A 25083-nucleotide genomic window follows, 5' to 3' on the forward strand; every position below is an offset into this window, starting at 1 on the left:
TGTCAACCATTTCTTATTTTCACACTACACTCGACACTACTGGTTTTTCGAACTGAATAAACGCTTTAAAATAAGTTCACACTAAAAATTTATCCAGCTAGGTAAAAGGATAACTTATCTAGCATTTGATAACATTTATTTGTTATTGTTGTTGTTGGTGGTGGTGGTGGTAGTAGTAGTAATAGTAGTACCACCACCACCACTTTTTCCATTTTCTTTTCTATAGTAAAAAATGCCCCGAACGGTTAAAAAATTTTCATGATATTCGCATTCACATACAAAAAAAATTCTATTTTAATTACTTAAAAAAAATAATAAATAAGTAAATAAAATAAATAAATAAATAGTAATGAATCCCAGTTGTGGCAGCCAAATTGAAAACACCTGAAAAAGAATATCCAGGTGAGAGATGGGTTCCTCTCATCCCCCCCCCCTTTAAAAGCCGTTTTAATAAAGGTAAACTTTCTTCTTTCTTTTTATCTCCAATTTCATTACTTATTTTCCCATTTTACTTGAAGAACCATCGCTTATCAAGCCCGGGGGGGGGGCATTCTAGAACAAGAGTTAAGTGTTACTGTTAGTTAGACAGTGAAACAATATGATCAGTAATGGTGGGTGGGGTTTGATTAATTAAGATTACGACTCAGCACGAACTTATTTACATTAGATTTGAAAATGGCCATGTTATAGTCATTTGGGAAGTAGCATCACGGTATTGTGGTCTGAGAAAAAAAATGCTGCTCATGGAATACGCACAGATAGAGTAAGGGAAATTGTTGATGGTTGTTGTAGTCAGACGAGTATTTATTACGAACATTTTAGAAGGGGGGTAGATTGGAGCTCAGTAGAGAGGAAGTAAAAAGATCCTTACTCACTAGATTTCGAAGACAGTTTTGAGTAACTAGAGGAAACCTGTTTAATTTATTAATTTTTAAGTAATTAAAAGTAGGATTTTTTTTGCCTGTGCAATATATTCTGAAACGATTTAACAGTTTGTTTAAAATTAGAAATTATTTTGTAAAATAGAATATATCTACTTCATCATGGTTTCCATATCTGAAATCGGAAATTACCTATCGGCATTAATATAAAAAAAAAAATTAAGAAAATCCCGATTATTTTTAGCTTGCATAGTTTTTGGTGGTGTTTTCATCATTTAAAAAATAATTTAAATTATTTGTAGCTAACTATTTCTTACTTTGGTTAATAATCAACCACTTAAACATATGTTTTAAAATCCGATTATAAAAATTAGTTTAATTAGCAAATAATCAGACCAAACAAATTGCTGAAAACAAACTAAATAAAAAAAGAAAAGAAAAGCCGCCTTAAAGTACAATCAGCCTAATTTAATTAGGGATTTCCGATACGGCGGCCATGAATAAGTGGATACTTTATATTATACCTGTTAAAAGTTGATTGCATACAATTTGTCCATTTGAAAAAAAAAAAAAAAAAAGAAAAAAATCTCGATTTATTTATTTTTATTTTTTAAGCTGGTTAACTTTATATTTCTAATTTTAATGAACAAAAATAAAAACTTGTTTAAAAAAATTGTTTGTGAGAAATTACACAAATTGAATCATGTCTCCTCATTAGTTGATTAGTTCAATACATGGTTTTAAAACAGACATTCTTATTGGTTGAATTTAAATTTTAACCGAAGCAAGTTGCGGTACTTTCCAACTGAAAATCAGTTCTAGAAAAAAAAAAAAAAAAAAAAAAAAAAACGTTGAAAATGTCAAACATTTTATTTTTCTTAACTTAAGGGCCTTTGGCGCCCAAATTGTCATAGAATCTTTGAGACAATTTAACTTAATAAGTTAGGTATTTCTTTCATAATATCGTCTTTTCAGCCAGCAAAGATTGTTGATTTTTAGTTAATTACAATTACCCCATTGAATGCATCCGAATTGATCGTTGTATTAAAAGAACAGTTCTACATGCCAAGGATAATTACTAATCTTCATAAAAGATTCTTAAACTACCACTTCATTAAGAAAGCAACTACCATGCTTAGCAGAGTCGCAAGATTACGCAACATATTTTGCATGAAAAGAAAAGGACCTGCAACTATACCATCAAGTCAATTTGTTGCGTTTTAGTTTTCGCTTTCTGCCAAAGTTCTAAGCTATGTGGGAATAAAATTCTCACATAGCATTTAATTGCAAAATTACTGCATTTAATTGCAAAATATATTATTTACTTATATAAATTTTGCCTTTTTATTACAAAAAAAAAAAAAAAAATTTCCAGGTTTAAAATTGCAGATTGCGGATATAAATTCCTTCTGTATTTAATTATAATTTTTTTGGCAAAGCATTATTGCAAAACTTGGGTTTTAAATTAACTTTGCATTTAATTGCCACCACGTGGCTTCTTGCACCATTTTGAAATAGAGATTTTTTTTTTCTTTGCTAACACTTAGTACAAACCATAACGGCTTGCATTTAAATACTCCTTTGCAGGTTGAGATTTTCTCTTAAATATTTTTAATTATTAATTTAATTGCCTTGCCTATTTAAAAATAAAATAATTTTTTTTTGCTATTTTGAGGAGGAATAAATTTTCTCTCCTTTTAATTTTATTTCGCGTTTTGTTCCATCTTGTGGATATTACCTGGTCTTGTTTAGGCAAAGGTCTTTTATAATTTTTCTTTCTTCTTTTTCCCACTTTAATATCGTCGTCGTTATCAACTTGGTAAATACTGATTTATGTGCACAATTGTGCACATCAATTTACATTCATTTCTCATCCTATGTGACATTTCTAAGAAGCATTACAGCAACTTCAAAAGATTTATTTGCTAAAATAGAATTAAAAAAATGCTGTATCACAAACACGGTGAAATGGCTAAAAGATAATAATTCCTCACCAACCTCTATTGAGTTGAGAGCAGAGGATATGGGAAAATGGTTGAGTGAATTGGACAACCTATTTGATCAGATCATTTTAAAAACCTTCTCAAGAGAAGAGGTTGATCCTTTTTTCAGGATTCTGAAGAATTTTTTTTTCCAATATTAGGGAAGAATTGCATGAATTCAAGTCTAGCCGTGAGGGCTGTGATGCCAAAAACCCAGTTTCTCTTCAGCCTTTAAGGTTGTGCTTCAAATGTCCAAACTTTAGCAAGTCTCCCTCTGCTGACAAATTTGAATTTAGAACTTTTCTGAGAAGGCTTGAATTTTGCACTGCTAATTAAAAGGGAAACGGACAGGTTGCTGCTCTTCAAATACAAGTTGAAGGGGAAAGCCTTTGACTTAATTTCCAATATGGATGTTTCCTCTGATAATTATACTGTAGTTTTGGATTGTTTGAAGGAAAAATGTTATCCTTCATTCACACCTTTTCCAGAAAAAACGTTGAAGATGCCAGACTCCTTTTATTTTTCTTAATTTAAAGGCCTTTGGCACCCAAATTGCCATGGTATCTTTGAGACAATTTAACCTAATAAGTTGGGTATTTCTTTCTTGACGTAATATCGTCTTTTCAGTCAGCAACGATTGTTGATAGTTAATTACAACCTCTTTGGATGCATCCGAATTAGTTATTGATCATTGTATTAACAGAACAATTCTTTATGCCAAGGATAATTACTAACCTTCATAGAAGATTCTTCAGCTGCCACTTCAATAAGTCTAGGCATAGCAGAGCTGCAAGATTACACAACATATTTTGTATGAAAAAAAAAAAAAGAAAAAGAGACCATCAGGTAAGTGCACCTTTCAATTTGTTATGTTTTAGTTTTCACTCTCTGCCAAAGTCAAACCTATGCAGGAATAAAATTCTCACATGGTTGACATGTACAATGCACCCCCTGTTTATTTCTTTCGGCCTTTTTTTTGGGGGGGGGAAGAATTATTATCGATTGGACACTAATCTACCAAATTATCATGAAAATTGAAAAATCAATATTGAAATATTTATAGGGAGTACTCAGATACTAATCTATCTATCTAAGTTATAATGTGTGTGTGCGTGAGAGGACACTTCTCAATCTATATACTCAACAAATTTTTTACCTAAAGACTTGAAATTTAGTATATAGGGTATTCAGACACGCGGAAAACTTTTTAATCAGTTTTCATTCGGAAAAAAGGGCTGCTAAGAGGTCAAAATTGGTACATTGGGGGGGTGTCATTGGATTTTTATCTGTTTATCAATTGTTTCACAAACGTGCATATGTGAATGGTTTACATGACAGATTCCTTATGTTAAGAATAAGTAGGTTTGAAAACACTTTTTAAAGATCATGTCAAGCTGGCTTAATGGTTATTGTACTTGACTAACTGTCTTTAGGTTTTGGTTTAGATCTCAGCTCAAGTATTTTTTTTTTTTTTTTTTTTTTTTTTTACTTACAAGAAGTGAACTGTTTAGAAAAAAACATAATACTCTTCTGCACAGGTTTCAGTATGAATTATAGTATTTATGGGCATTTTACGACCGGCCAACACCAGGCGGCCTGCTAGCCTACCAGATTATTGTAAAAATTATATAATTTCAAATAATTCGATCCTCCATATTGAAACCACTCGACAAGAACACTCACACCCCTCTTACATAATGGATTTTTCATTTATTAATCCAAGGCCAATAATTAATAGTCAAAGTGTGTTTGATTACCAACTTACCTGTAAAAAGTTGATTTTTAGGGGTAATCTGTCTGTTTTGAACAAATATCAGATGTAAAATTGTTAGCGACAAGTAGTTTTCATGATATTAAAATCTTTGTTATCCAATGTATTTCCTATTGTTTTCACTGGTCACCATGTTTATTTTCACGCATGTGCATTTAATTTTTTTTTTTTTTAGAAATGGAGCAATTCTTACAAATCTTTAAATATTGATCCTTTTGCTTTTTTTTTTTAATATGGTAGATTAGTGTCCAAGCGATAATAAACAACATAAGAGGGGTATGCGGGTTTTCGTTAAGTGGCTCCAATGTGAGGGATCGATTTACTCGAATGTCGCATTAGAAACTGAGTATTCCCTATAAATATTTAAATAAGCAGTACATATGCCGGGGAATAACCAATTACTACATACACCTCGTATAGAATTTAATACGATATGGGAACCATTAATTATAAACAATAGATAATATATACAAGTAATAAGTAAAAACATTAATAAATAAATATATATATATAATATAAAGCTGAATGTCTGTGTGTGTGTCTGGGCACGAATAGGCTCCTATATGGTTGACTATTATAGAAAACTGATCACATATAATAATAGAAGATGTATCGAGACACAGGAATGGGTATGTTTGATCTGGCATAATGATGATTCATTAAAATTGTGGGGTCTGTGTACGCGCCTAGTCCACAAAGTATGGAAATAAAAAAATTTAAAAATTAAAAAAAAAACGTTTACAAGTGTTTTTGATAGAGATGTACATAATACTTTGATAAGTATGTTTTAACTTAAATAGGGATGGTATGATAAAATTGTGGGGTCTGCATTCGCGCCTGGCTTCCATAGAATGGAAATAGGCACAAACTTTAATAAAGACTTTTCATATCTATCTGCATAAGTATACTTTGATAATTATGTTTCAGTTTGAAGAAATATGGTATAATAAAATTATGGGGTGTTCGTTCGCGCCTGACCTCCATAGAATGGAAATATGTCACAAAGTTTAACAAGGTTTTTTAATATAGATCCACAGGATATTGTGATAAGTGTTTCAGTGTGAACAGGTATGGTATAATAAATTATCTATCTATTATCTATTTTATTTTTTCTTTCATCACATTTTGCTTTGGTTTTGATACCCCCAAATTCGAAGCTATCTCTTTACAACCCTTCCTTTTCATAACCTATCATACTTTCATAAATCAGAGTCCATTTTCTATAGGCTGTTTTTGAACCCAGTCAACAACGGGTACTTTTGCTAGTATATATGCACACACACATTAATATATAGTAATAAATAGTGATATTTATAACTAGAAATAAAAAAATAGGGTTAAGGCTCCTAAAATTGGTACTAGAATTATTTGCAAGGACCGGTGGCACAGTGGTTAGAGTACTTGGAAAAATCAACTGTAAAAAGTGATATTCTCCTGAAGGTTGAAGGTTCAATCCTCTGTGCTGGCAACTGAAAAATACAATTGTGAATTACTTAGGTCCTCTGATGCTACCCTCGTGAAGTAAATCCAATTTCCCCAAGTTTAACAGAAATATTCCAGAGTTCGACAAGATACACCTGAAGAAGTTCGGAGGTTACAGTGACTGAAACGTAAAAATCCCACTCAAGATGAGAACAGTCCGATGAATCCAAATAATACGATTTAAATATTAATTTTTTTATTATTTTTATAACCTGGTAGATTAACGTCCAATCGATAGAAATTGGAAAAAAAAAAAAAAGACGAAAAGAAATAAATATATAAAGGGGGGGAGGGTGCATTGTACATGTTGACTTTAGTCGACGTGTACAATGCACCCCCCCTTTATATATTTATAATAAGTCGACAATATTTTTTTTATTATCGACTGGACACTAATTTACCATATTAAAAAAAGCAATGCACTCTCATTATAATAATATATATATTTATAATAATAATAATAATAATAATAATAATGTAATATTTATAATAAGTTTAATAGTTGAAAATGTTTTAAGATACGAGGAGAGGTTAAAAAAAAAAAAATTGTAAGAAATTAACCCGGATTTTTTTTTTTTTTTTTTTTAAATACAAAAATAAAAGTTAGAGATAAAAAAAGATAAAATAAAATGAAAATAAACAAGGACGTATTTTTATAGTTAAACAAAAGGTCGGTTTATTATGCAGAAAAATCCAGCCCCCTCCCCTCCCCCCCCCAAAAAAAAACTCTCTGGATATGGAAACAATAATAAACAACTGTATGGAAATTTTAGCATTCACCTCACGAATGAAGGAGATTTCATGTAAACAAATATACAGCCATTTGAAAGGAAGAAGCAATGGTTGGCAGTATGGCCTCCTGACATCAAAGTCTACAGTTATTAGGTGCACAGAGAGGATGAACTCATGATAGTAAAGGTAATGTATACCGATTACTGGGATGGACGCCATAAGAAATACGTACAAAAAGAAAATATGAGTTTATTATGTCCTAAATTATTCATTAATCTTAACATTATCTGGTGTTTGTGTATGAAAACCTGGTTGTGAAAATATGGCTATCGGAAATAAAATGACAGGTAAACATCATGAAATACTTACTTGTTATTGAAAAAAAAAAAAACAAAAAAAACAGTGTACACCAAAAATTACGGAAAATAATTGAACGTTTTTATTTATGAAATTCAACCATAAATTGTAGTCCTGAGCCGTCCAATTTTAGGCCTCATTAGAGATTTTCATCCAAGTTTTCCGTCTTTTTTTTTGAGTCATAACAGCATAAAATTGCGAGATTTATTTAATTTTTCTTTTATTAAATTCTAGTCGATCATTTTCCATAATTTTCAGTGTAGGCTAATATTTTTCTATAATAAGTATTTCACAACAAGGTCTTCATACACAAGCATCATTATTTTTACAGTTTTAATCATCGACCTGATAATGGGTATGTGCAAATGTCAGCTGATAGTTGCTAATACAGAACTTTCTGTCCCAGGTTTAAAATCAACCACCTCATCTACCAGCCCGGTATTTTTCATTATCACTGCCGACGACCCATACCAGACCTTCCTAAACTCCTACTTGGAATTAACAGATTTGAATTTTGTTGTGAGCAAGCCAACTTATACTCAACAATTCACCACATGGAGATCATGGGTGACCCTGTGTTCTCACTCATGCTCTCACTGCAGAAAAATTAATGTAACAAAGGCATAATTCAACCATATGCTGAATTATATGTCCCTTGTCCTGTCCATAGGCTTCCCCTTTGCATATTGTCCTAAAGCGTTCCAGAGATTTGTGTCCGATTGGGGACGATTGATGCCATGATGGTACCTGACTGTTACCCAATCCCACATACACAGGATTTTGCTTCCTCTCTGCAAACATGATTTGATTAAGGTTTGCCATTAGATCCCAGTAAATCTGGCCGACATACCCAAAACTGCAGCAACAACTCTATTTGGAATGTTTGAATTCCTAACTATGTGTTTTTGTTTACAAAATGCAGCTAGTGCCTTCCAACGCTTCATGGATGAAGTAGTGCGCGATTTTGGAATTCATTTATAACTATATGGACGACATTCTCATTACAAGTGCCTCACCTGAGGAACATGTCACTCACGTCTGCCTACTGTTCGAATCGCTTCAGCAATACCAGGTGAGGATCAACCCTGGTAAATGTGTTTCTGGTGCTTCATCACTAGTTTTCTTGGGCCAGAATATCAGCCCTGAAGGTAGATCTCCCTTACTTGAAAAGGTAAAGGCTCTACAAGACCTTCAATCACATACTTCACTTCGCCAACTAACGCACTTCCTCCGTCTGCTTACTTACTAAAGATGCTTTATCCCACACTGTGTGGATTTCCCAAATCCTATTTCTGATCTGTTACATAACAGGGAGAAGATAAATGATATTCAACTGAAAGCCTTTGATGAAGTAAAGCAGAAACTAACAACAACAATATTTCCTGTACATCCTGTACCCAATGCCCAGTTTTCACTGGTTGTTGTTGCATCTGGTGAAGTACTGCAACGACAGTAGCAACAATTACAACCCCTCGCATATTTTTTGAGACAGCTGAGACCAGCAGGACAGTGTTACAGCACGTTTGGCTATGAACTCCTGGCTACGTACGTCACATTGAAACACTTTCAGCATTCACTTGAGGCCCGTAAATTTGTGATCTACATCAATCACTGTCCTCTTATGCTCGCACTGCATTCTAAGTCAGACTAACATTCTCCTTGCGAAACTTGTTACTTTTGCGATTTTATTTTGCAATTTAACAACAATATCCAACAGATTTCAGGTGAACAGAATGCTGCGGCAGATACTTTGTCGCACTTTCCTGTGCTCACCTACGGATATTGACTTACAGCAGATGGTCTCAGATCAGCCACGTTTGGACACTTTGAATCTGTCGTTATCGGAATTTGCAAATTCAGATACCTGCCTGTGCCCACCTCAGACATGTAGATCATCTGTGACACCTCAACTGATTCACCGCAACTGATTCACCTCAACCTTTTGTTCTAACGACTCCTCGTGCAACTGTTTTTGATTGCCTACACAATCTGGTACACCCTGAACTCCTAACCATGGTAAAGTCGATTACAGCTAGATTTTTCTGACCAAATATGAGGCATGAAATCACTGTCTGTACATGTTCCTTTGTTTCCTGCCAAAGTCAAAGATCCACAAGCATATCTGAGCACCTCTCGGAACATTCAGCACCCTCAGATGCTCAGTTCAGCCATGTTTCTATTGATCCAGTTGGACTGACCTGTGTAGACCATTTCACAATGTGGTCGCAAGCCATTCTCTTAAAAAGCATTTCAGCTGAATCCATAGCGCAAGCCCCTTACATCAGACTGGATATCACATTAGAGTTCCCACAACTATTATCACTCACTGTAACAGACAATTTGAATCCCACCTATTCTAGGAACTTTCCAGGATTTTAAGGATTAAACATATTTGCACAACGAATTATCTTCCAGCTTCTAACAGGATGATAGAACGCTTCCATCTCCAATTGAAAATCGCATTATGTACTTATCCGGACCAAAAGCGATGGCGTGAATATTTACCAATTGTCTTTCTTGGCTGTCATGCAGCTATCAAAGAGGAGCTGGGATACTCTCCAGCCAAACTTGTCTAGGGAGTATCTCTGTTACTGCCAGGTAAAATGCTGACCCCGATTAATTTAATGGCAACAGATTCAGCTTTGTATATAAACAGAATGTGTGCTTAGTGTTGGGACAATTAATCGAAATTGGGAAAATTGGAATATTTGAGGGCATCAAATCGGCATCAGAAAAATTTGTGCGGATTTTTGGATGCCAAAACGATTCTTTTAATTGTCCTTTTTATTTGATTTTGTTTAAAGCTAAATCTTCCATTGCTGGTGATCATGAAAAAAATAATAAATATTTATTGATTTTAAACCACCAGTGAAGCTAAAAATCAATAGATTGTCCCCCACAAGTATATTTTTACGTTTAGGAAAATATTTGCACATTTAACATGTGTGTTCTAATGGTAATCAGAGAAAAAAAAATACAACTATATAGATAAATATTTAGAGATTTATAAAGAATCGGAATCAGTAATTATATTGGAATTGGGAATTTAGTACAGAATCAGTAATTGTATCGGAAAAAATATTGGAATTGCCCCATCACTATTATTTTAGTAAGCTCCCACCTATGCACCTTCGGCAACAGACCATCAATTCTGGTCCTAAAAGACACTTCTTCATGGATGCACATTTTTCTGAGAAAGGACGTTGTGAATTGAAAACTCCTCTCACTCCGCCGATTCTTATAGTGTGCCTTCACAAACTGAAAAACTTTTCACCCTTGACATTAGTGGCAAAAAAGAGACTGTCTGTTAGTAGGATGAAAAGAGCCTTTCTTGACAAGAAAACACATCTCTACATACACATTGCATCAACATACACCATCCAAAGTAAATTATGTCATCACCACACATAGCGACCAAAGAAATTGTGTCAGACTCTCTATATGTGCTTTTATGCAATTTCTGCTTATCCTTAAAATATATATATATATAGATATATATATATACACACACATACACTTTTCACAGAAAAGATATTTTGCCCCCCCCCAAAAAAAAAAGAAAAAAAAAAAACAACTTTTCATTGAAAAGTAAGAACTTTTTTTTTTTTTTTCATTAAAAAAAAAAAAAAAAAAAAAATTGAAAACTGAATTTAAATTTTTCACTTGGTATTTCTGCTTTTTACAACTGCTTCTTTTTTTTCTGTTGGTTTTCTGCCAAAACAGGGGGTTATATAGCAGTCACAAATAAAATTATTTTCTCTATTAAATCAATGCACCCCCGCCCCCGTTTCTCCGTTGTGTGATTCGTTCATACACTCTGATCAACCGGTTAGCAGAGTCCATTGATTCCATCTGCCCTTTAAGGAACTTTTTTCTTTTTAGCTTTTTCGGAAATCACGATCAGCCAGCAGAGAGAACCTGGCAAGCAGCAAAGACAGACCTCTCTCCTTGTTTTCTCGACCCTTTTCTCTGCAAAGATTATTTTCACCTAAAGAACTTTTGTCACTTGTGCATTACTTTCACAGAACAACTTTTTTGTTTTCATTTTGAAGATCACATAACAAGGGAAGACAATTCAATTTCAGAACCAAAAGAAATAATTCAAATATACCATTTGCATGACTTAAAATTTATAAATAGTGTTTAACAATCATTATTGGAATGCGTGTGATTTATTTTTGTGTGTATGATAAAACATTTTTTTGGTGTTGTTGAGATAGTCGACAGATCGACCGTTTAAATATGTCATTTTAAGCAAAAACAATATTACGTACTTAATTGTCGAGTAGAAAATAGTAATATAGCCAAATATTACGAAAATTCAGAGAGTAGAAAATTATTTATAGTTAACAGCAATTTTTACAGAAAATTGGAGAAATTGCCTTTTTCTTAGATGTCATAAAGTAGACGGTGAAGAATTCACACACAGAGAATATAACTAAATACTAATTTTGGATTACATTTTACTGGCGATCAACATTTTAATCTATAGTGATAGACTATTTTACTGAAACAATAGGAGTTGTTCTACTCTATGAATTTTCGTAATTTTTTTTATATACTACTATTTTCGACATGAAAATTAGGTATGTAATTGTTTTCTTAAAATGACATCTTTAAAAAGTACCATTTCTTTTCTCAAATTAAAATTATTTGTAACAAAGTCAAAAATCTTAAATTTTCGTAACAAAATATAAATAATCACTAAAATTTATAGTTTGAATTGAACAGTCATTAAAAATAAACAAACTATTTTTTATTATCAGAATTTTCTTAATTTTCTTAAGATTCAATAGATGTTCAGATAATTGATGTTTTCGGTTATTGTATTGTTGTTGACATTTTCGGATACTGTATACTTGAATTTTTTCTCGCGGTTCTTAAATTTAATTACCTCCCCCTGTTCAGTTATCTTCAAAATGAAAACAACAAAGTTGTTACGTGACAATAATGTACAAGTGCCGAACTTTCTACTTTTCCTTTTTGCACTGAGACATAATCCAACTTTCAACAGCCGAAATAAACCTTTAATGAATTTTTTTTAGGGGTGCAAGCGAGTGTTTCCCTAAATTTTGAAACTAGTAAACATTAATCAGACGTGACTTTTTCGGAGTATTCATCGTGAAGAACAAATATCAGCTGATGAAGAATGTAAACAAAAACGGACGGAACTTGATTTTGACTCATATATATATATATATATATATATATACGAGCAAACAGTTAATAAGACATGTTAAAAAACACTTTGAAATGAGTTAAAAACATTTAATCTGAAAAGGAAACTCTAGATAAGTGGATAGTCCTAAATCCGGAGTTTCGAAGAAATACTTTCCTTCTCATCAGAGGGTAGGAATTAGCAAAATGCAGGATCGGATTTTGCATGCAAAAGTATTAGCTGAAACAACAAGTAAGTCAAAGATCTTAACAAAAAAGTGAAACAGAGGGAATATGGTGAAGAAAAAGGTGATTACACGTGAATAGATAGTCTGGTGAAAGATAAATAATCCAGTGACGGTAAAATCCAAATATATAACTTCAAGAAAGTTAATTGAATTTCCATTTCTTATTTTTCTTTTATTAATATTATTGGAATTTTTTCCTTTTTTCCCTTGTACACATTTGTGAATTATTCCATGGATTTCTGCCTTTGGATTATTTTGGACCATCTTCCAATAACGGGATTTCCTTGGATTTTACTTGTGCAAATGGAAATTCAATTAACTTTCTTGAAGTTATATATTTGGATTTTACCGTCACTGGATTATTTATCTTCCACCAGACTATCCATTCACGTGTAATCACCTTTTTCTTCACCATATTCCCTCTGCTTCACTTTTTTGTTATCAAGTAAGATCTTTGACTTACTTGTTGTTTCATCAAATACTTTTGCATGCAAAATCCGATCCTGCATTTTGCTAATTCCTACCCTCTGATGAGAAGGAAAGTATTTCTTCGAAACTCCGCGGATTTAGGACTATCCACTTATCTAGTGATTCCTTTTCAAATTAAAAATGTTTTTAACTCTTTTCAAAGTGTTTTTTTAACATGTTTTATTAACTGTTTGCTCGTATTATAAGCTCTATCTCCTATTTGGTTTTATCGAGCTTTTACATCTGGCTGAGATAACTTTATAAATCTTTAATATTTATAATATACTTTAATTTTACCATCTTGGATCATTTTGGTAAATTTAATTGTAATTTTTATATATATATATATATATATATATGAACTCTGAAACGGCTGGGCCGATGTTTATGAAATTTCACACAAATGTACTTTATGCATTTAGCAATGCTCTTTCATAAGTTTTGTATCGGAATGTCTTCGACAAGCATCGATAATCAAAATAATCCAATGAAAGAAGGAACAGGTGATTTTGACCAAAGTTAACACCTTATACAACCTAACATCACAAGTGCATCGAAAAAGTTTCATTACCACACAAGCAGAAAGGCCCGGCATATAAAAATCAATAGTACGTTCTTTGATATAACAGGGACGCATTCGAAATGAATGTTTGTATTTAGAACACAACTGAACCATGATACTTGATCTTGGCATTATAAACTTACATGCAAGCCATTATATAGAAAAATAATTTTATAAAATCAACAGTAGGTTCTCTACAGTGCAATATAGACTACAATGTATTGTGGACTAAGTCACTGCAGAAAAGCATGTGAAGCTTCTTCCTGGTGCATCGCGATGGGTTCCCAACTAGAGCAGGTAATCAATCGATTTGAATGAAAAATCGATTTCATTGATTTTGGTGATAATAAAAATATAAAATATGGGAGTGTGAAACATTCGTTTGTCATCATTCAATCCCGGAAAACGTCGGATTTTTCTGCTAGTATATATATATATATGTTTGTGTGTGTGTGTGTGTGTGTCTTCCTGCTAGTTTATATATATATATATATATATATATATATATATATATATATATATATATATATATATATATAGTAATTTAGAAAATATATATGGCGATTAAGCTACACTGAATATTCTGCGTTTCATCCACTATGAATATTTATAAATTACTAACTAGCTCTACCTTCGTATTGAGCACTTTTGAAGTAAATACTTAAAGTTTACGCATAAATCTATACTTTCGTATATTAAATTTATGTGAGTAAATGAAGTAGTTATATATATATATATATATATATATATATATATATATATATATGTGTGTGTGTGTGTGTGTGTGTGTGTGTGTGTGTGTGAAATCAAAAGGATGTAGTGTTTACCTGATATACGCAATAGTAAACTATAATCTAATATAAATACCAGTATTTATATATAGATAGTTTAATCCCAATTGAATAAAAAAGCTCAATGCGCAATAGAAAGTAGAACTTATAAGATAAATTTTGATTGTAAAGTTCAACTTAGTTTTAATTTTCTTTATAAGAGCAAATAGTTAATAAAACACGTTAAAAACACTTTGAAAAAGAGTTAAAAACATTTAATCTGAAAAGGAAACACTTAAGTGGATAGTCCTTAATCTGCGGAGTTTCGAACAGATACTTTCCTTCCTTTATTTATTAGTGTGTGTGTGTGTGTGTGTGTGTGTCTGTCTGTCTGTCTGTCTGTCTCCCTGACAATCAATCCTGAAGGATTGGAAAGTACTCGGACTTATGATAGATATGGCGATTACATCAGCTAGTTCCCGCCAGAAGTGGAAACTGTTATTGGAAAATGGGAAAGGATCGAAAATAGAATTAATAGACAAAAAACGTCTATTTTATTTAATGAAATATGCCATATATATATATTATCCATGTGTTTCGTCGTCTACGACTCATCAGAGTGGCTGAATCTAGCCACTCTGATGAGTCGTAGACGACGAAACACGTGTCAGTGGATAATTATATTTTAAAAATAATATATATGCCGCTCCCCATTTAAGGGGGTACCAAATTGGTCAAAGGGAAAATTATTCCAAACTCGCATTTAGGTAAAAATGCAATTTCCTATAAATAATTGAATTCATTCAAGTATTGCTAACAAAAACAAATAAAAACACACACATATATATATATATATATATATATATATATATATATATATATATATATATATATATATATCACAAATAAATGACAAGTCTATCTTCCAAATTTCAAAATGTCGATCTTTTTACCGTTTAATCTTTTGAGTAAAATTACATGCACAATTTTTGACAGCATCTTATTTAAAACAGGTGCTGTCAAGAATTGTGCACGTCAATTTACTTAAAAAAGAATAAACGGTAAGATGGTCAACGTCTTGAAATTTGGAATATACACTGGTCATTTATTTGTTATTGCTCTGTAGTTATATTGAGCTTCATAAATTAAAAGATTGGCATAAATAAAAATTGAAAAACATTTTTCCATATATAAATATATATATATTTGTGTGTGTGGGGGGGGGGGTCACAAGTTAGGATTTAAAAAAAATAAAAAACGTGTAAGGTTTCTTTTGCGTCTTAAACACGACACGTTTGTTTACTCGTCCATCTACTACACAGACAAATTTAGACACGAGGTTAGTTTACTAAGCCCCCTCTCTCAAAAGGGGCATTTTGGATCGGAATGCAAAAAATAACCGGATTCGTTTTTTGTCAGCATTCCTTCACGGATGAGAGAGCTCCCGGCAACAAACCCCTTTCACCACCCCAACGCAACACCTCCGAAAGGTGATGTCTGAGAAGGTTTACCTGTGAAAAGTAAGACGAACCGTTGGGTTCAGCGATTGACCCACTCCCCCTCCTCCGTCTACCTCTTCGTTCACTCGTGGAGGCGCCACGCTTAAGCTATTAGAAATTGAACATTCGAACCTGATCCTCCCCTCTTTAAAGAGGGACGACACTGGAAGAAGTCCACCCAAGAGCTGGGCTGGGGTAGGAGCAATTTTAAAACTCAATAAACAAATCTACAAATAAGCTGGCGTCTTATTTCTTATACTGAAAGCATATGCGCAAGAAGGTCAAATCTTAAAAGCGCCATTACCCATAATATTTATAAAATCTCATTTTGCCTGTGTGTGTGTGTGTGTGTGTGTGTGTGTGTGTGCGTGCGCGTGCGCACGCACAAGGAGGTATATCCTTCATTCCTTCAGTGACCCCTAAAACCGTTGTTAACACGCCGAATATAATTATATAATCAAATCGATCTAATAATTCCAAATTTTATTTCCAAAGAATCGGGAGCTCCAGGCGCGCACCGCACCGGCACCGCAGCCGCAGCTGACTTCGTGTACCTTATTTATGACACTTATCCTAATATATAGAGCCTAAGGGTACATTCCTAGCAAGATTTACGTGCCTAAGTGTAGGTATGAGAGAGAGATGGGGGGAGCTTATCATACAAACAAAAATATTTATTTCTACGGTAAAAAAAACAAAAAACAAAAAAACAATAACAACAAAAAAAAAACAGCTGAAAGAGAGTGGATTAACTGTAATTTCAGTACTTACATAGTTAATCCCTAGTATCGACGGAGAATCGTCGAGTAACTCCTAGAAGTCGTCGAAGAAGCAGTTTACGATTTGAAAGCCGAAGAAAAAGATACAAAAGCAGACAACACTAAGCATGCGAAAGGTTAAATGTAAAAAAGAAAGTTTAAAAAGTGGTTTTAAAATCGTAAACTGCTTTGGACATTTCTGAGACTGACTCGGGATTAACAACTACACAAGTACTGAAATTCTCATTGCAAGTACCAACAATTAATCCACTTTCTTTCAGCTGCATTTGAAAACAATGAGAATTAGTTCAAACGAACTTTTTCTTTTAATAAATTCATAATTTGTGCTGTCTACGTTGTTATAATAAGCAGACAATTTTTCAGCTGGTTCAAATTTATCCACTCTTTAATAATTTCTTTTGTTAATAAGTTTTACTTGAAGTCATTAAAAAAACAAAAAAAAAAAAAAAAACAATATAAACATAATTTTCTTTGCAATTACTTTTTGCACCCAATTAAAAAAAATAAAAAGGTACCGGTTTGTATTACTGTACACAGATTCGAAAAAGTTATCAAAAAAACAAATATATAACAAATAAATGTTATCAAAGACAAGATAAGTTACTTTTCTACCAAACTGGATATATTTTTTGTGTTTTATTCAATGTAACACGTTTATTCAGCTCGAAAAACATGCAGTGTTTACCGATGTATTGGAAAATTCAAAATGGCGCCCGACTCTCTCTTTAACACGGTAAGTTATGGAAAAGGTGTTATAAATAATGAACTAGACAAAATACTATTTTAAAAACAACCGAATATGTCAACTTATGTCACGGTAACATATATTGAGCGAATTTCTAACAGTATTTTGTCTAGTTTATTATTTATAACACCTTTTCCCGAACTTACCGTGTTAAAGAGAGAGTCGGGTGCCATTTTGAATTTTCTAACATCGGTAAACACTGTCAGCTTTTCGAACTGAATAAACATGTTACATTGAATAAAAACACGAAAAATATATCCAGTTTGGTAGAAAAGTAACTTATCTTGCCTTTGATAACATTTATTTATTATATATTTGTTTTTTGACAACTTTTTCGAATCTATGTGTACAGTAATACAAACCCGAGCCATTTTTTTCTTGTTCTCACGTAACACGCAGCACGCAGCAGTCAGCACTACTTGCTTATAAACGCTTTGAAATAAGTTAAAACACTATAAACTTATCCACATAAGTAAAACAGTTTCTTGCCTTTAGTTTTGTAGTTACAAAATGCCCATTTTTTTTTTTTGAGTTATAACAAAAAAAAAAAAAAAAAAAAAAATGGAACGAAGGTGTCATATTTCAAAAATCACGTAAATTGATCAAGTATTTTTTAAACTAAGAAAATCAAATTTTATGACGTAGCGAGACGTAGGATTTTCATCGACCATGTTGAATAAATAAGGCAACTCAATTCGGACTATCAAGATCAACCTTATATAAAATTCATGATTTTTTTTGTTGAAAAAAAAAAAAAAAAAAAAAAAAACTACTTAATCAATTTAGGTGATTTTTCGGTACTTGTGTACAAGTTTTATCAAGACATTAAGAAAAAATGAAAAAAAAAAAAAAATTTAATGGTTATATTGTACGTACTCGTTATGGAATTAAGTTCTCCGAAAAATAAATAAAATAAATAAAATAAATAAATAAAATCACTTAATTTGATCAAGTAGTTTTTTGTTTTTAACGGAAAAACAAATTTTTATGAAACTGAACAAAAGGTAGCCATGTTTCGATTTTTAGACCACGATGAAGGAAGAGAAGCTATTATTTAACATAGGAAGGCGGTGTCGGGGCTTTAGACGTAGTTATCTCCCCGTGATGCCCCTACCTTCCTCGTGGTCTAAAAATTCAAACATGGCTACCTTCAGTTCGCTCTCATAAAAAAATTGTTTTTCTGTTGTAAAAGACACCAAACTACTTGATCAAATTAAGTGAATTATTTTTTTCAGAGAACTTCATTCCATAACGGGTACGTACAATATGACCATTTTTTTTTCCTTCAATATTTTCATTTTTTAATGTCTTGATTAAAATTTACAAGTGCCGATTTTTCGAACATAACATCTTCGTTCCGTGTACGTACATCAAATATTTTTCTGTAATTAAGCAGAAAAATGGTTCATTATTTCTGTAATTTGGTGTGTATCTGTGTGTCGGGGGTGTGCAAGGAGACTTTAAAATTTATTCTTTGACAAAACATGATTAAGCAAAAGTGTAGCATAGTTAACAACGAAAAAAAAATGAGGAGGGGCTACAAATATGCAAATTTGTTCTTAAGAAAGAGAGTCGTCTCTCGTCTGCCCTTTTACTTTTTTCCTTTCGAGGCTTTAAAATTGTAAACTGATTTGGCCGGCATGTTCCGTAAATTGCAATTGGAAATATTCGGGTCTCCTCCTAAATAAAATTAGTTAGCATGCTTTTTACTTTTTATTGACAAGATACACCAAATTATAAAGTCATCACAAAAAAAAAAAAAAAAAAAAAGTTATGAATTTATTTTCAACTTGAGTACTTTTATTTTTGAAAACCTAATTTGGCGCTTCTTCGGAATAAAGACACCTCATAGTGTCATGTTGAAATTAGTGAAATATTAAAAAATTAAAAAAAAAAAAAAAAATGACAAAGCAAAAAAATTATTAAATATTAAAACAAATGCAAGTTATACTTAAATAATAAATAAGATAATCAGGGGAGGTAACTAGAGTTTGTCTTGTTACATTTCACTACAAAATAATGGCGGATGAATGAATCGTGAAAGAGCATGTTTTATGCAATAATACACTAATACAGTAATGTGACATAGTTATTAAGTAGATAACATTGTCTTTAAATGAAATTCAATTTTGCAGCTTTCGATTTTCGCTCTTATTCCGAAGAAGAACCCGTAATTTACGAAAAATAAAAAAAATGTTCTTATAAGTTATCTACCGCGACTTTTAAATTTACGGATTGATGATTCCCTGGTGTTTACTTAATGATGCTAAAGACGAAATGGTAAATTTGTAGATTAATACCCACCTCAAGAAAAAAAACTAGGCGATTTATGAACACCCTGAAAAACCTGATGGAAAGAAGACCCGTACCCTCCACACAAAAAGAGTGAAAAAAAAAAAAAAAAAAAAAAAATCAGAATTTAGAGTATGTGATCAGTTTTAATCCATGTCCGAGCCTTTCTAACCTTTTGGAGTTACATTAACCAAATTTCTTTACAACTTTGAATCCGACTGACAAGGCCGTAAAGCTATACGTAATAATTATCACCTAAAAAGATAGACCTCTCGCTCCTCTTAAATACACAGAATTTATCTCCCATAGCAAAAGATAAAAATTGGTTGACTGCCCTAAGATGCTAGAACGACTCGGGAATAGATCATTTTACGTTGATTTTATATGCGGAACTTATCCCCCATTCTAAATTTTAAAATATTTTTTTAGAGGAGTTCGGGTTATATGTTCAGGGAGTTATTGTCAGTGTTCACACGTAATCGCCTAAAAGAAAAAAAAATTTAAAAAAATAGAATTTAATTTTTTTTTTGAGGGGGGGGATGGGTGGGGTGATTTAGTCAAGACTATTAATAACAACAATAAAGCCCAAAACTAACTCTAGATCCGAGGGACCACAAGTACTAAAAAATTAACCCAGGAAGATTGGAAACGGAAATGAAAAAGAAAGGAAAGTGCAATGAAAGAAAGAGGAAAGCGAAATAAAAAAAAGAAAAGAAAAGAGAAAAATAAAAAAACGAAAGTGAAAAGAAAAAAGTAAAGAAAAAACGAAAAAGAAAAAAAAACTTACTGGACATCGTTTCCATACGAATTGACAAGGGGGAAGCCGCGAAAAATAGATGGAAGTATCGTTAGCTGTGAAATCCTGATCGTGATAGAGAGTACCTTGCTGTCGGCAAGTCTGCAGGATCGAACCGTACTGGCGGTAGCTTCCCCCACCTGATTTGTGGCTACTTTTTGAATTAAAAGGGTTAGAGTCTTCGTGTCTACTTCTCGGGGAAGATGAGGAGGAAGAATTTGAATTGCTGCTGGGTGTGACGACGACATTGTTATTATTTACTTTGGCCAGTTGCGAATTGTTTTGGGAAGCATCGATCGCGTTGAAGTTGTTATTAATCATTAGGTTCGCCCGATTGTTGGGTTTCGGGGAAATTACCGACTTGTAGATCTGTTGATTATGATGATGATGATGATGATGATTCTTATCGTCCCGGGGAGTCGACCTGTAGTTTATAGGGGTGTAAACAGCCTCCCTCGGGGTGACATGGCCCCCGGCATTCATCACTGGCACCAAGCGATGGCTAGATACTTATATTGCTGATATAGACATTAAATTAGGAGTAAAAGCGAGAAAGTTCGTCATCGTCAGCAGATTCGGAGTCGCTTTCGTCCGACCAACATTGCACGTGTAGTCGCCATTTTTTGACAGTAAGTGGCTCAGTCCATTGCCAAATTCGTAACAGGGGGGTTGAGGTTAGTAGATCAGTCAATTAATTGTGCGTGCGTGTGTGTGATAGGTAGCATTTAGTAGGCGGACCGGTAAACCTGTGATAGCTGCAACTAGCCTTTGAACTACTAATGCTACTATATCATTTGTGAAAAAGTAAAAGAAAGTAGAAAAATGCTAAATGGGTAACGAGCGGGCGGTAAGCTGTAGGACGTTATGGCCAACGGACGTTTCGACAAGCGGGCGGTTTGGCCAGGTATTCTTTCGTAGCTGGGAGCTTTTTTAGACACTATATAAAATAAGCAAAGAAAAAAATTAAATTAAAAATGTATTCCACGTAAACTCTCCTGCGTCCATTCTAACTTATTGTTTTATTAATTAAAAAAAAAAGAAATACAAAAATTCATTCATTTTTTTTTCTGCGTAAAATTGATATTTTCAACATGTTTGTTGACAAACAAGATGTTAGATGTACACGTGATCTGACAGATCACAGATCTGTTGTGGGCCACAAATCACTACAACGATCTATTCTATTAAACTATGACATATCTTTTAAGACATTCTTCTTGTATAACTAACAATAAGCCCACTTACTTCTATATTAACCAAGACCAGCAAAAATATGCGAACCCTGGTTATTACATCCTATCCACCTACCTACAAAAAGGCACTTCTGCATGACAGTGACATATTAGCAACAGACGAGTTATCGACCCTTGTTCTTCGAAAGAGAAATGGCGTCTAGCGGCCATTATGTGAACCTAACCTCAAATATAGACAAGTGTTTCCGATAACGCAAAAATATATAACGAAATAACACAAACATAGGAAAATCGAAACATTTATTGGATAAAAAAATGTATCAAAATATAATTTTAATGTATTAATTTAATTTCTTTTCAATGAGTGATTCATAATTGAAAATAAAATAATAATAATAATAATGATAAAAACATAAAAAATTTATAGATTGTTTTTAGAAGTATTATTTTCTACGGTAAGGTTGTATAAAAATGTAGCAAAATATAATTTAAAAAAACATGGAACATTTAACAGTTTAAGAATAATTTGCTTCTTTTTGTGGTTGTACAGAAAAATCGTCTAAAAATGTATCAAAATATAATTTTAGTTTGCACGCACTTACAGAAAAACAAGAGTTATCGACCCGTTCTTTGGCTGACAAGCGATATCTGTCAGCGGTTCTTGAAACTAATACACACATTCGCTTCATGTCACTGATATGCAGAAGTGCCAAAAAAAATAATCCATGGGTCGATGATATTACGACCGCAGAACAGAGATTGCACTCATTTATTTATTGCGGACTATTATCCTCATCTTTTAAATTAATTAAATAATATATACCATTTGGTATGGACCCGACAATGAAAAATCAGATAAATAAACGTGGATTTATAGGACCAAAAATAATCCAACCTTGATCACTCTTTGGGGCTCGTGGAATCTTTACGGTGAGCATTAAATCTCTACAGTAGATTGAAATCGATATCTGAAGATAGCGATTTCAATCCTACTCAAAGCCAGCCAGAGATTTAGTTGGCCAAAATGTGATGAGATAAAAAAACAACTATGGAAGGCAGTAATTGCTGAGAATGCAGTTGGGAGATTCGTTACCACCTGACGAAGGCCAGAGGAATAGTTGGCTGAAACGTCGTGAAACAGCAACTAAAAAAGATGAGGATAATAGTCCGCAATAAATAAATAATACTCATCTCAATAATGAATTCCAATTAATTAAATAGAGATTACACTATTTCCCTCCACTCTAAAAAGGAGCATGTACTTCCTGGGAGGATGGTATCATAACGGACAAATATTTGCCACAATACTCCAAATAGAGGAGGTAATGCTTAGGAGGATGGTACAATGTGGAACGATAAAATTGTTGCCACAAAAAAGACGACATGGATCCATTTCCGTTTGATGAAAACCAGTGTTCTTTTGTTGGCCAGTTTTGTACAAATCCCAAGAGCGATAAGAGCCTTCTGTCTATCTATTCCCCACTGTACAACTCATGCTGCCGGTCCATTCTATGTACAATTTATGCTACGTGAATTGCCACGAACACAGGAACAAAGTTTCTGGCTACAGTTATGATCTTTGGTGTGGTTTCAAGTGAGGACCACATCATGCTACCTCACACCTTCGAAGTCGGCTTAAAAGTCAACATTAAAATGTACCTGGATGTGCTGAAGAGTGTGGTGATTCCCTGGTGCAATTAGGTGGCCGTTGGCAGACCCTGGATGTGACAGTCGGACGTGGCGCCAGCCCACAAATCCAAAGAGACTCAGGCTTGCTTACAGAAGGAGTGCTACATCTTTAAACCCTTCTCTCACTGCCCCACCCTCCTTCCCCGACCTGAACCTGCTGAACTACTTCGTTTGGCCATACATTGAGAACATCACCAACATGACCTCCCATAACACCAAAGCCAGCCTAATCGCCACCATCTGCTGAGTATTCGCTAAGCTTCCGCCAGCATTTGTGGAAAAGGCACTAGTTCTGGACCTGTATCAAGTTGGCGATTGAAACTGAAGGTGGCTACATTGAATAAATGTCAGCTCTACTACATAATCAAGTTACCTGAATTGATTTTTTCGATAAATTTTTAAAATAAAGCAGTAGTGTATTTTTTTTTTAGGGTGACAATTTTATTGTTCTACCTTGTATCATGACAGCAGAAAAGATGTTGCCTCGCCCCCCCCTCCCTGAATCGAACATCGAAAAATATTACAACAGTAGAATTTATAGAAGTAATAGCCGTAATTTCAACTTCAGATAGAAAGATTGTCAACTCACTAGGAGTTCTCACACAGGTCATCATTGTGATTACTCTTTGACAATAACCAGTGCTGTTCCCTAGAGCCTGAGTGACAACAAGTCTCCTGAGATTTCCAGTAATCTCCAACTCTGTCAATCACCACTGCAAATGATTCTGCATTATTGCAACAGCCGTTTACAATTGATTACTCACAGGTAATAAGCCAAGGTCCGTGTAATCTTTTCACTTTTGCTGTAGAGGTCTAGTGCTCTCTCTCTCTCTCTTCTGTCTTTTATTCTCCTTGATCTTACATGACTATTTTGTGTGGCATTAGTCGTGGCTGGTGCCATCACTTATTTTGTGGGAGAGGGAAGGGCAGTTTACGTAATTTCTTGCAGTTTTACCGCCTTTGGCTTCATGTGAAGATGTTCTTTATATGCTTTTGTTTTCTTTTTATTATATCTCCTATGTGACTGGTTAGTGTTCATAGTTTATTTGGGTTTCCGCATTCAAGGATTTTCCTTAAAATTTCAGCTGTTCTTATCATTTCCGTCCATTGTATAGTCTCACTCTTTCCTTTGATTTCAATTTCTCCTAGTCTTTTTTTTGGGGGGGGGGTTTCCTAGTTCTCCTATGATTATTGGTAGTGTAGTGACTTCTTTCATTCTCCATATCTCTTTCATCTCTCTGTCCAATTGCATATCTTTACTTCGCTTTTCTGTCCCCTTGATCTTCACACTATGGTCTGCTGAGACGACAAAATCTATGACTTGGTAGAATTTTTCCTTCTTGTTAACTATTATGTCATCTAGTGTACATACTAGGATGAGTTTACATGTTTGTACCTTCATGTCCCAAAATATTTTGTGATTTTCATTTTCTAATACTGCCTCCATGCTATGTGTCTGCACATTCAAAATGAAATCATTTGCATAGTTCCCAGTGTGCTACAATCCCCACACAGTCGTATCTGTTTTTGTATTTTTGAGGGTCTAGTTTACTGCATTTACTGTGATTTACTGTTTCATCTTTTTGTCTACATAGTCTGCATTTGTGGTTTTCTTGGGTTTTGTCTATCTTAACTTTGATATAGCTAGTTCTAATCACATTGTTTTGTGCAGCTGTTGGT

The 25083-nt window shown here is 33.4% G+C and overlaps 1 protein-coding gene across 1 annotated transcript in view; it reads right to left on the reverse strand.

Annotated features, from left to right (window-relative positions):
* The window catches only part of LOC145260498 (calpain-9-like), a 214674-nt gene extending 193366 nt beyond the window's left edge, over window positions 1-21308 (reverse strand). The window contains exon 1 of the mRNA XM_080118609.1: window positions 20513-21308. Within this exon, the coding sequence (XP_079974735.1) occupies window positions 20513-21004 (492 nt within the window). The 5' untranslated portion in view covers window positions 21005-21308. The remainder of the gene's footprint in view (window positions 1-20512) is intronic.
* Window positions 21309-25083: the final 3775 nt, after the last annotated feature.

This window comes from Euprymna scolopes, chromosome 36, assembly GCF_053919585.1.
Source record: "Euprymna scolopes isolate OS-2025 chromosome 36, ASM5391958v1, whole genome shotgun sequence".
In the NCBI taxonomy this organism is placed as follows: domain Eukaryota; kingdom Metazoa; phylum Mollusca; class Cephalopoda; order Sepiida; family Sepiolidae; genus Euprymna; species Euprymna scolopes.